Source organism: Chiloscyllium plagiosum, chromosome 18, assembly GCF_004010195.1.
Source record: "Chiloscyllium plagiosum isolate BGI_BamShark_2017 chromosome 18, ASM401019v2, whole genome shotgun sequence".
NCBI lineage: Eukaryota > Metazoa > Chordata > Chondrichthyes > Orectolobiformes > Hemiscylliidae > Chiloscyllium > Chiloscyllium plagiosum.
In genome coordinates, this window is record NC_057727.1 from 68,843,235 (window position 1) to 68,856,101 (window position 12,867).

The 12,867-nt window shown below is 42.5% G+C and overlaps 1 protein-coding gene across 2 annotated transcripts in view; it reads right to left on the minus strand.

The window, feature by feature from the left end:
* The window catches only part of LOC122559172 (ras association domain-containing protein 1-like), an 87,876-nt gene that overhangs the window by 27,166 nt on the left and 47,843 nt on the right, over positions 1 to 12,867 (minus strand). For both annotated transcript variants that reach the window (XM_043708550.1, XM_043708549.1), the window contains exon 2: positions 2,945 to 3,060. In XM_043708550.1, the coding sequence (XP_043564485.1) occupies positions 2,945 to 3,060 (116 nt within the window). The remainder of the gene's footprint in view (positions 1 to 2,944; positions 3,061 to 12,867) is intronic.

A 12,867-nucleotide genomic window follows, 5' to 3' on the forward strand; every position in this document is an offset into this window, starting at 1 on the left:
AAAGGGTGGTATGGTTATGGAATGAGCTGCCAGAGGATGTGGTGGAGGCTGGTTCAACTACAACATTTAAGAGGCATTTGGATGTATATGAATAGGAAGGGTTTGGAGGGATATGGGCTGAGTGCTGGCAGGTGGGACTAGATTGGGTTGAGATATCTGGTCGGCATGGATGAGTTGGACCAAAGGGTCTGTTTCCATGCTATACAGCTCTATACTCAATACTCTATGACTTAATTGAGACATACAAGATGATCAGATAGATGGATTGGACAGTGAGAGCCTTTTTCTCGGATGGCAATGGTTAGCATGAGGGGACATAGCTTTAAATTGAGGGGTGATAGATATAGGACATATGTCAGAAGTAGTTTATTATTTCAGAGAGTAATAGGGGCGTGGGACACACTGCATGCAACAGTAGTAGACTCGCAAACTTTAATGGCATTTAAATGGTCATTGGATAGGCATACGGACAAGAATGGAATAGTGTAGGTTAGATGGGCTTCATATTGGTTCCACAGGTCGGCGCAACATTGAGGTCCGAAGGGCCTGTACTGCATTGTAATGTTCTATGTTCTATGAGTTATTGTTAAAAGCACTATATAAATGGAATCCGTGCTTTTCTTTAATGTCTCCTTATGTAGCTCAGAATCAAATTTGCTGCTGGTGCTGGTTTGTACTTGTTTTGAGGTGTTTTATAAAGGCATGGTGCTGTGATTGGACATGTCAAGTCTTGGTACATCAACTAAAAAAATGACAAAACCTTGACAAAATAGAGTTGTATGCAACTCTGTATGTTTGCAATACAGAGAAGGGAGGAGGTAGTGCTGAATAGTGGTCTTCAGTTTGGTGTTAGAAGGGCTGGGTAACAAATTGATTCCCAATGGGGATGGATCTGGCAGCCCTGAGTGAAACATTCACTTAACGAGTGCATCTTCCCAGGGCAGTATTTCCCTCCAATGTGGCTGCTGGGTCTGTAGCACATAAGGATATTTAGGAAAGGTTGCAGTAGTCTAACCAGATCATAGTGCTGTTCTCTCATGAAAGAGAATTAACTGGTGATGGTTTAACCTGAGGTCACCATGCCTCAGGTAAGGGGAGAGGTTGAGAAGGAGAGTGGTAACTTCAGCTGGTGTGGGAATTGAACCCATACTGATGGCATTAGTCTGCATAGCAAACCAACCATCTGAGCTAACTGACCTCCCATCATCGGGATATAGTGACAGGCCACTCACCACAAACATTGGAACAATTTGGACAGGAAGAAATCTACTGGTGTCCATAGTCACGACGTGTCGTGCAACTTGAGCACTCGGCACACTGTCTGAAAAACATCTCCTGGGGGAAGCAACAAATTAGGGCCTGCAGCCAGTTCTACTGAGGACTGAAACCTGACAGAGGTCAAAGTGTATGTGTAAGCTTGGACTAGTGGGCACGCCCAGTTTACATCAGTTTTATCTGACTGCAGTCTCTGCCTAAATTAGCCAAGTTCTTGCTCAGAATGGGTTTGTAAAACAATAACAAAACCCAGTCATCTCTCAGATTCTAGCTATGGAAACTATGTGGCAGGAAGTCAAAAACCCATCCATGCATGCCTAAAAATAATTATGGTTCTTTGTTTCCTTTCTCTTTACTGGCTAACAGTGCTCTCGGAGAAGCTTCAGTATCAGGTGCTCAGCAATTCAATGAAAAAATCTTGAGTGAAATAAAGAAAGAACAGATCACTAGAATTCTTGCTTTTTCTCATCCTCAACGGCACTTAAGAGACAGCCCCTGTGGGTCTGGAGTCAAACATTAGCTGTACCAAGTAAGGACAGCAGATTGTTTCACAGTCACCAAGTCTGCAATTCCAGCATTATGGTGGGACTTAAAGCTATAAGCTGACCGCCGTATCCACAGGTTTGGTTACGGCGGTTTCAGTTACCCACGGTTTACCGTGGCCCAAATGGATTACAGGGAATGTTCCAGAACTAGAGACTGGGGGCTGCCAGGTAGGTATATTCCTCATTTAAATGAATGGGTTTGTGACTATCCTTGGTTTCAGGCTTCCACGGTAGGTCTTGGAACGTACACCCCGTAGCTGTGGTGGGGGGGGAACCACTATTTATCACCAGCAAATTAGCCTGGGTTTCTGCTTTACTCGGCTTATAATATTATCACAATGCCACCATATCCCTATTCCTGCATGTGATCATCAAATACAGTTAAACAAGAATCCTCAATGTTAACAACCACCAAACAAAATGGGAACAAGCCAGGAGGTTAAAAATATCCTCAGCTTTGCATTCACTGAAATTGTGCTTCTCCCACATCCGCTGGGAATTTAGTGAGCATCGTTAGGGCCTCACTGTGAGATTCTCTCACCAGGTAAGCAAGGACCTCATTCAGGTTCAAAAGGTCAAGCTCTGATTACCTCATTCAGAACCTGTGACTACATGATTGCTGTGGCAGATATGGGTTACTGTGCACAGTTCATCTTTATCCAGTAGGGTAACGGGTTCAGACTTACATATAAATCATACCTTATCGATCGCAATGGAATTTGGATCCTAGTAAAGTGTGCAATCCTCAGAGTGTTGAATAGTGCATGTGAGTGATTTCCCTGTCCTGACAGGCTCATTGTCTGAAACTGGGGGCCTCTGAGAATTAGTTGCAACTGAAACTGGCAAATGGATAAGGCTGAGGCCTGTCCCAGCTGTTATGTAATGTGAATGTGATGGGCTGACTGATATGTCTCATTGCACAGTTTTGAGAAATTAGATAAATTATGACCAGTTGCCTCAACACCATTTAGCACTTAACATTAAATCACTACTCTTTTGACTTTGTGTCAGCTGTCCTATTAGAACTGTTTAGGCTGTGCATTCACCTTTCTCCTTTCATCCACACCTCCTCCCAACTTCATGCTCCAAACTTTGAGTTACCAGGCAGATTCACAATGACTTACCACATTTGTGTCTTGTTCCAGTGTGTTTTCTGTGACGTCCAATCTCTTACTCTTTGGCCGGTTACAGTCCAACTGAATCAGGGGTCGGCAGCGGTAGTGACAACGGAATCTACAATCTGTCAGAAAAGCAAAAAGAGACTCATGGTTATTTTCCTGCCTAGGCATAAATCCAGAACAGGGGCTGATCGTTTAATCCACTTATTTATCTTGAATAGCTCAGTTATTCAACAGGAAAGTTGGCCCTCCTGTCTCTACTGCAAGTCCATGGCCACAGGTTACCTGTCTCTAATCTGTGCTGACCTTACCATTACACCATTGGCTGACCGATACATCAATTGGTCAATGATGGCTGCTTCAATATCCACAATCCTCTGCACTCTGGAAGTGGCTCTATCCCTGATCTGAATGCAGCAAGGGGTCTTATTCACCCTGTGCCTGGCAGAGAGTAGGGTATCATGGCAAAATTACGAGATTAGTTGTCCAGCAGCCCAAACTAATGCTCTGGAGCAAATTAGATCACATCCTACTTCAGCATCTGATGGAATTTAAATTTAAATAATGAAATCTAGAATGGAAAGCTAGTAATGGTGAGCATGACAGGTATCATTAGTTCAACACAACTAGAACATTACGCACAGTACAGGTCGAAAGACTTGATAGCAATCTAGGTTTGTTCAATATATCATTTCAGTTGCAGGACACTAAGCTGTTGCTATAAGCTCGGTGTCTAATGATCCTGCTCCACAGCTAGCTGATGAAGGAGCAGCGCTCCGAGAGCTAGTGCTTTCAAAAAAAACCTGCTGGACTATAACCTGGTGTTGTGTGATTTTTAACTTTTATTATGTGATTCATCACATTTCACATTCAGGATCAAGAGAAGAACCTGTGGCCTGATGGACCACCTGAAATAATGAATTTACGTTGAACATAGAACGTTACAGCGCAGTAGAGGCCCTTCGGTCCTTGATGTTGCGCCAACCTGTGGAACTAATCTGAAGCCCATCTAACCTACACTATTCCATTCTTGTCCAAATGCCTATCCAATGACCATTTAAATGCCCTTAAAGTTGGTGAGTCTACTGTTGCGGACAATCTTATGCACGCCCCTCCTACTCTCAGTCAAGAAACTACCTCTGAGATCTGTCCTATGTCTATCACAACTCAATTTAAAGTTACGCCCCCTCATGCGAGCCACCACCATCTGAGGAAAAAGGCTCTCACTGTCTAACCTATCTAACCCACTGATTATCTTACATGTCTCTATTAAGTCACCTCTCAACTTTCTTCTCCCTAACGAAAACAGCCAAGTCCCTCAGCCTTTCCTCATAAGACCTTAGCTCCACACCAAGCAACCTCCTAGTAAATCGCCTCTGAACCCTTTCCAAAGCTTCCACATCCTTCCTATAATGCAGTGACCAGAACTGTACGCAATATTCCAAGTGCGGCCGCACCAGAGTTTTGTACAGCTGCAACATGACCTTGTGGCTCCAAAACTCAATCCCTCTACCAATAAAAGCTAACACACTGTATGCCTTCTTAACAATCCTATCAACCTGGGTGGCAACTTTCAGGGATCTATGTACATGGACAGCTAGTGCTCTCTGCTCATCTACATGGCCTAGAATCTTATCACTAACCCAGTACTCTGCATTCCTGTTACTCCTTCCAAAGTGAATCACCTCACACTTTTCCGCATTAAACTCCATTTGCCACCTCTCAGCAGCTCTGCAGTTTATCTATGTCCCTCTGTAACCTGCAATGTCCTTCGGCACTATCAACAACTCTAGTGTCCTTAGTGTCATCTGCATATTTACTAATCCATCCTTCTATGCCCTCATCTAGGTCATTTATAAAAATGACAAACAGCAGTGGCTTCAAAACAGATCCTTGTGGTACACCACTAGTAACTGAACTCCAGGATGAATATTTTCCATCAACCACTACCCTCTGTTTTATTTCAGCTAGCCAATTTCTGATCCAAACTACTAAATCACCCTCAATCCCATGCTTCTGTATTTCGTGCAATAATCTACCATGGGGAACTTTACTGAAATTTAGATATCCCACATTAACCACTTTCCCTCATCCACCTATTTAGTCAACATCTCAAAGAACTCAATAAGGCTTGTGAGACACAACCTACCCTTCACAAAACTGTGTTGACTATCCCTGATCAACTTATTCCTTTCTAGATTATTATAAATCCTATCTCTTATAACCTTTTCCAACACTTTATCCCCAATTGAAGTAAGATTCACTGGTCTATAACTACCAGGGTTGTCTCTATACCCCTTCTTGAACAAGGGGACAACATTTGCTCTTCTCCAGTCTTCTGGCACTATTCCTGTTGACAATGACGACAAAGATCAAAGCCAAAGGCTCTGCAATCTCTTCCCTGGCTTCCCAGAGAATCCTAGGATAAATCCCATCCGCCCAGGGGATTTATCTATTTTCACACTTTCCAGAATTGCTAACACCCCCTCCTTGTGAACCTCAATCCCGTCTAGTCAATTAGCCTGTGTCTCAGTATTCTCTTCAATAACATTGTATTTTTCTTGTGTGAAAACTGACAAAAAGTATTCATTTAGGGCTTCTCCTATCTGCTCAGACTCCGTACACAATTTTCCACTACTTTCCTTGATTGGCCCTAATCTTATTCTCATTATTCTTTTGTCCTGATATACCTATAGAATGCTTTAGGGTTTTCCTTGATCCTATCTGCCAACAACTTCTCATGTCCCCTCCTGGCTCTTCTTAGTTCTCTCTTTAGGTCTTTCCTGGCTAATGTGTAACTCTCAAGCGCCTTTACATCTCATCCTAATATAAGCCTTGTTCTTCCTCTTGACAAGAGATTCAACCTCTTTAGTAAACCACAGCTCACTCGCTCGACCACCTCCTCCCTGCCTGACAGGTACATACTTATCAAAGACACACAATAGCCGTTCCTTAAATAAGCTCCACATTTCAATTGTTTCCATCCTCTGAGGTTTCTCTTCCCCATCAGATACTCCCTAAATCTTGCCTAATTGCATCATAATTGCCTTTCCCCCAGCTTGCCCTGCTGTGTTTACCCATCCCTTTCCATCACTAAAGTAAACATAACCGAACTGTGCTCACTATCACCAAAGTGCTCACCTACCTCCCAATCCAACAGCTGGCGGGGTTCATTACCCTGTACCAAATCCATTGTGGCCTCACCCCTTGTTGGCTTGTCTACATACTGTGTCAGGAAACTCTCCTGCACACATTGGACAAAAACTGACCCATCTAAACAATCTGACCCATAGTATTTCCAGTCACTATTTAGAAAATTAAAGACCCCTATAACAGCTACCCTATTACTCTCGCTCCTATCCAGAATCATCTTTGCTATGCTTCCCTCTGCATCTCTGGAACTATTCAGAGGCCACTCTGAATAGAAAACTCCCAACAGGGTGACCTCTCCTCTCCTGTTTCTAACTTCAGCCCATACTACCTCAGTAGACAAGTCCTCAAAAGTCCCTTCTGCCACCGTAATACTGTCCTTGACTAACAATACCACACTGCTCCCTCTTTTACCGTCTTCTTTGTTCTTACTGAAACGTCTAAATCCCGGAACCTGCAACAACCATTCACTTCCCTGCTCTATCCATGTCTCTGAAATGGCCACGAGATTGAAGTCCCAGGTACCAACCCATGCTGCAAGTTCACCCACCTTATTCCGGATGCTCCTGGCATCATTATTGTGTTTCATTATTGTTCTTTAGAGAAGGATAGCTTGCATCCTTAAGTAGTCTGACCAATTCCAAATCCACAATAATGTGGTTACCTTTTAACAATGCTCTGAAGTTGCTTCGCAAGCTACTCAGTTTAAGATGAGCAACAAACATTGTCCTTGCCAATTACACCCACATCTCATTAAAGAATTTCAAAAATAAATTGTGTATTGTGGCCCGGTTTGCTTTAATCAGTGCAGTAAGACAAAAGAACATGACCTTGTCATTTTTTTCCTCAGTGACTCTCAGGAGTAATCAATAGACTCCAGGTAAACCCAGCAAGGTTGGCAGCTCCAATAGCTAGCAGACGTTTATAGATTCAAGACCGAGTGCAGATCTATTGTAGGAGAAAGTGAGGACTGCAGATGCTGGAGATCAGAGCTGAAAATGTATTGCTGGAAAAGCGCAGCAGGTCAGGCAGCATCCAAGGAGCAGGAGAATCGACGTTTCGGGAATTCCTGAAGAAGGGCTCATGCCCGAAACGTCGATTCTCCTGCTCCTTGGATGCTGCTTGACCTGCTGCACTTTTCCAGCAGATCTATTATGCACAACCTTAACTAATACACTACATTGGACTTACAAATATTCCTCAGCACTAAACAAGGAAGAACACTGAATTCCCTGTATTGCTGGCCATGTTCCTCCTTCAAATCCAAACCATCAAAACAGATTAAATGGTTATAATTGCTTTTAGTGTGATCTGGCAGTCACATCTCTAAATCGGATAATCCAAAGGAGATCTCGAGGTCCCGATAGAAACATTACATCAAAGAGGTGTTTCCAACAGTGATTGCGTCTTTTGTTTACAGTGATTAAACAGGCACCATCTCTAAATGACTGACCTTCCGCCCTCTCTCTCTCTCCCCACACTTTCCCTGGTGTTCTGTGTGTTATTTGGAGACTTACCCCACAAAGTCGGTAGCAGCAGCAGTCTTGTTGTTGGTGTGCAGTCCAGCTGCCCTGGAGAGGGGGCAGGGGTGGATGGAGTTTGACCGCGCACTGTGTGTTGCTGTAGTCTCCCGAACGTTGAGCAGACTTTAAATGTCTTTCCTCTGGGGCTCGGAGTTTTTAATCAATTAAGCGAATAATTGATTATCCAAACAAAATAGTGCCCACCCATCCCGTTCGAATAATCAAGGTTCCCTGTAGATGTGGAAGGTTTTACAATGTCCTACCTAGGATGTGTGCCCTTTCCTCTCAAATATTTCTCTCTGTACTGTTTTTGATCGTCTATTCTCTACTTAATTCCTAGAGGTTTCCTCCAGCTCCGTCTTTTCTTGTTTTTTTTTTCTTCAATACATGATCTCCATTATCTAACAATATCCAGCTGAGAGTTCTCATCTTTGCTCTGTCCTGAGCAATTTTGCCATGTTCTTGGCATCACTGTCACCAAGCAATTTTGAAGAAGCTATCACTTTGGTGGCAAGAACAGGAAGGCAGATTACTACCTAAATGGAGTCAAGTTAGGTAAAGGGGCAGTAGAACGAGATCTAGGTGTTCTTGTACATCAGTCAGTGAAAGCAAGCATGCAGGTACAGCAGGCAGTGAAGAAAGCTAATAGCATGCTGGCCTTCATAACAAGAGGAATTGAGTACAGAAGCAAAGAGGTTCTTCTGTAGCCCTGGTACAGGGCCCTGGTGAGACCGCACCTAGAATATTGTGTGCAATTTTGGTCTCCAAATTTGAGGAAAGACATTCTGGCTATTGAGGGAGTGCAGCGTAGGTTCACAAGGTCAATTCCCAGAATGGCGGGACTATCTTATGTTGAAAGATTGGAGCGACTGGGCTTGTATACCCTTGAGTTTAGAAGGCTGAGAGGGGATCTGATCGACACGTATAAGATTATTAAAGGATTGCACACTCTGGAGGCAGGAAGCATGTTTCCGCTGATGGGCGAGTCCCGAACCAGAGGACAGAGTTTAAAAATAAGGGGTAGGCCATTTAGAACAGAGTTGAGGAGAAACTTCTTGACCCAGAGAGTGGTGAGTGGTGTGGAATGCTCTGCCCCAGAAGGCTGTGGAGGCCAAGTCTCTGGATACTTTCAAGAAAGAGTTGAATAGAGCTCTTAAGGATAGTGGAATCAAGGGTTATGGGGATAAGGCCGGAACAGGATACTGATTGAGGATGATCAGCCATGATCATAATGAATGGATATGCTGGCTCAAAGGGCAGAATGGCCTACTCCTGCACCTATTGTCTATTTCTATTGTGACACACACTCAGCCCCTTAGGTTTTCTCTTTCATTCACTTTGCTTGTGGCTGATCCACAGCTGAACTCCATTTTTTCTTTGGCTTCACCACTATTCTGTGGAATCTTTTTTCTTGTAGGACAGAGTGAATAACAACAGGTGTACAAATCTTTATTCAATTTCCACCACCAGGAAGAAAGGAAACACCCGAGTGGCCAGTGACAAGCAGTGCCCTTCACATCAAAGGGCAATGCTATGTGATCAAACAGTGAAGGGGAGGGCAGGGATTAAATCAAAATAGAGTTGGAGGGGGAAATAAAACACTCACTCCCTGCGATGCCCACCTCTCCCTGAAAACCTCGAGGGTGTTGGTGGACACCGCATGCTCCCTTCTCCAGAGACACCTGGGCTCGGACGTAGCTGCGGAAGAGGGGCAGGCAATCGGCCCTAATAACCCCCTCTGTGGAATCTCTATTGAACCTCTTTACATTTGTTTTGCCTCCCATCGTACTGCACATCGTATTAATTAATCAAATGCTTTCACATTCATTATTGTTAAATACTATGGCAAAGGATTAAACTCTTTCTCATTTGCTCCCAATGCAATATTGAAACATAAAAGCTGATCCAAAGTGCTTTCCAATCTTAGTCTAGTGAGTGACCAAATATCACCAACTAGCTAGAATAATTTATTTTCACAAGAATAATTAAAGATGTTGCAGCCTATTCAACCCATCTAGAGACCCCTACCCCCTTCAAGGCATTCACTTTTGGTTTAGTTTAAACCTAAGTATCTACTGTTAATAAGATAATAGTGGTAGAAAGCTTTGCCAACCACTTCCAGTTTACTGAATTCCTCATTCAACCAGAACATTCCTGGCAAGCCACAGCTTTATCTGGACTCAACATCATTTTGCTTTGGTGCCCTCAGTCCTCACAGCTGAAGTCTCCTTCCTTCCATTTGTCGAGAGTTGTATAGTTTACTCGAAATAAGTTACAGGCTAAATATTTCATGGACAACTTAATCTTCTCCCTCAGCAAACTGGACAAAGCCCCATTCTTATCCATATTTGCGAGGGAATTCGAAGATGTGGCTAAGACGATCATTTTATTTTGAAGAGGCACAAGTGAAAAAAAAACTAGAGATTCACTGGTTTCCTACTAAAGGTTCAATTGATAGATTTTTACGTTCCAAGGCTCAAAGTCAAACACAGAAACTGAAAATAAAAACTAAATATTGTGGACACTGGAAATCTTAAAAGGACAATTGCTGGAAGTGGTGAACAGATAACTCTGTTTCTATCTGCTCTGAGGTTAATGTTTTGAGACAATCACTTTTCATTAGAAATGGATCACTGACCTGGAACTCTGCTTCTTCCTCATTAGAGGGATGGAAATACCTACTGAAGTTCTGACACTATGTAGTATAATATAAAATTGTGGCACCCAGTCATGTGAATATGGAAGATCCCAGCTTTGATACTAGGGAAAGGCTACGCATCTATCACTCTTATGCTTACTGGCCTAAAAAGATAAAGTTGCCATAGCCTTATCAGGCTATAAGGCTGCTCTCTCATTGGAGAGAGACAACAGCTGTTGGTTTAACCCAAGAGTCACTACGCTGCAACTGAGGGGAGAGGTTGAGAAGGAGAATCCTTCTTGGTAACCTCAACCGATGCAGGAATTGAATCTATGCTGTTGGCATCGCTTTGCATTGCAAACCACCTGGTCTCCAGCTGAGCTAACCAAACCCCACTGCTAACCTATAATGACTCCCAGTCTCTCAACCTCTTGATTTTAGAATTTTCCTCTTGTTTAAATTGCTTCAATAGTTTCAGCGTGGTCATAGCTTAAAAATAAGGGGTTGTTCACTTAAGAAAAAAAAGAGATGAGTAAAAAATTTTTCTGAATGTTGTAAACTTTGGAATTCCCTTCCACAAAACGCCAATAGATATAGAATTTTAAAATAATTTTAAGGCAGAGATAGATGGATTCTTGATTTCCCAAGGAAATGAAAGATTACTGAGGATTTGCAGGAACGTAGATTTCAGGTTAAGTTCAGATCATGAATGGTGGGGCAGACTGGAAGGGCTGATTGGCCAAACCTTATTTGAAGGTTTTCAGTGGGTCTGGTTGCTCCTAGCTCTATAACCTTGCTTGGTCCTTCAACCATCTGAAAATTCTTTGCTCCTCTAATCCTAGCTTTTGTGGATCCTCTGCTGCCTTAGCCTGCCACTGTCAGCCTCGAGTTCAGCTCCTTAGGTCCCAAGCTCTGGAATCCCCTCCTTAAACCTTTCTCCCGCCTCTTTTACGATGCTCCTTAAAATCCCTAACTTTTCTGACCTAACTTCTTACCATTCAGATACTTGCTCAAAACAATGAAATTACTCTCTTCTCTTTCTGTGTTTGTGGCTATTCTTAACAAGGGGATCTGCTGTCATGGTATGGCACATTTGTCAGTCCACAGTTGTTTATCTGTAACTGCACTGTGACACCCGCATTTCAACTACACCCAGGTCAACCCCTCTTTGTGCTACCATCCACCTTACTCTCCAGAAGAGATCTCTGCAGCTTTTCTGCTCTGATCAAGTGGCTGAAAGTTTGTTTTCTGAATGTCATTTCTTAATATTCACTTTGTTCTTGCGATTTCAACTACCTCTTCGTTTGCATAATGGTCTATGTTTGTATTTTTAAATAGCTTTTTAGTACACCCACATTTCAAAGGCATCTTCTAACTTACACAGATTTTTATTTGTCCAGGTTTAATAAGACAATGGAAAATAGATGGAATATAAGTTCTTTTCTCATTACAGGCTCAAGTTTTCTCATCAAAAATATATCTTTTGTCTTTACAAAGTTACTTCTGGCCATCTCTATCCTTCTTCTAACTTTTCCATTACATCTGCATCTTCTGTTATCATTTCTCCTAAACATACAAATTTATGATATGTTCTTTGTGACATGGTCCACTTCCATATTCACTCTAGTTTTTTCTTATGTATTCCTTCCAACTACCCAATTTCTGAGTTTTTGGTGTTATATCAAATCCATATTTTAAACTTTTAAATGTTGTTCGATGTATGTTATTTTCCACAGCCTCTCCTGTAATACTATGTCGTCAGTGCACCACAGGTTTGTTGTGTTCTTGCCCACTTGAAGTATATCTAATTCCCTGAATATTTGTTGTGTACAGATTGAATGATCTGGTGACAGAATTTAGTTTTATCTTATAGTACTCCTTTTTTCACTTGAAATATATTGAACTCTGCAATTTCTAATCTGATGCTCTTGGTTTGGTTGCCATAGAGGTTTTGAATAAGTTTCACGTCTATTATATCCAGGTCACGTTTTAGCAGCAGTGTTACTTAACAGTAATACAATTGTCAATAAATCTCAATCAATTAATCTGCAATAGAGAAGAGGAAACACCCAGCGATGGAGAGCTTCAGAAATCAGAGGTTCAAAAGCATTTGTTCATCCCAAACATTCCAAGGGACATGTGAAAGCATCATCACCTCCACAGGAGAGATTAAGCATCTCAAAGCTGAACACCACCTAACTCAGTTCTGATTTTACTGATGTCTGGAAGCAGCCTTGGCATTGTAACAAGGTTACGCAACCTGACCTCTTCTCCATTTTAGGTTTTAATCTTCAAAGTTTGTGAGAAGATTTGTAGCTCGGGTGCTCATTGTTGTGGTTCTGTTCGCTGAGCTGGGAATTTGTGTTGCAGATGTTTCGTCCCCTGTCTAGGTGACATCTTCAGTGCTTGGGAGCCTCCTTTGAAGGGCTTCTGTGATCTTTCCTCCGGCAATTGTAGTGGTTTAAATCTGCCGCTTCCGGTTGTCAGTTCCAGCTGTCCGTTGCAGTGGTCGGGATATTGGGTCCAGGTCGATGTGCTTATTGATTGAATCTGTGGATGAGTGCCATGTCTCTAGGAATTCCCTGGCTGTTCTCTGTTTGGCTTGTCCTATAATAGTA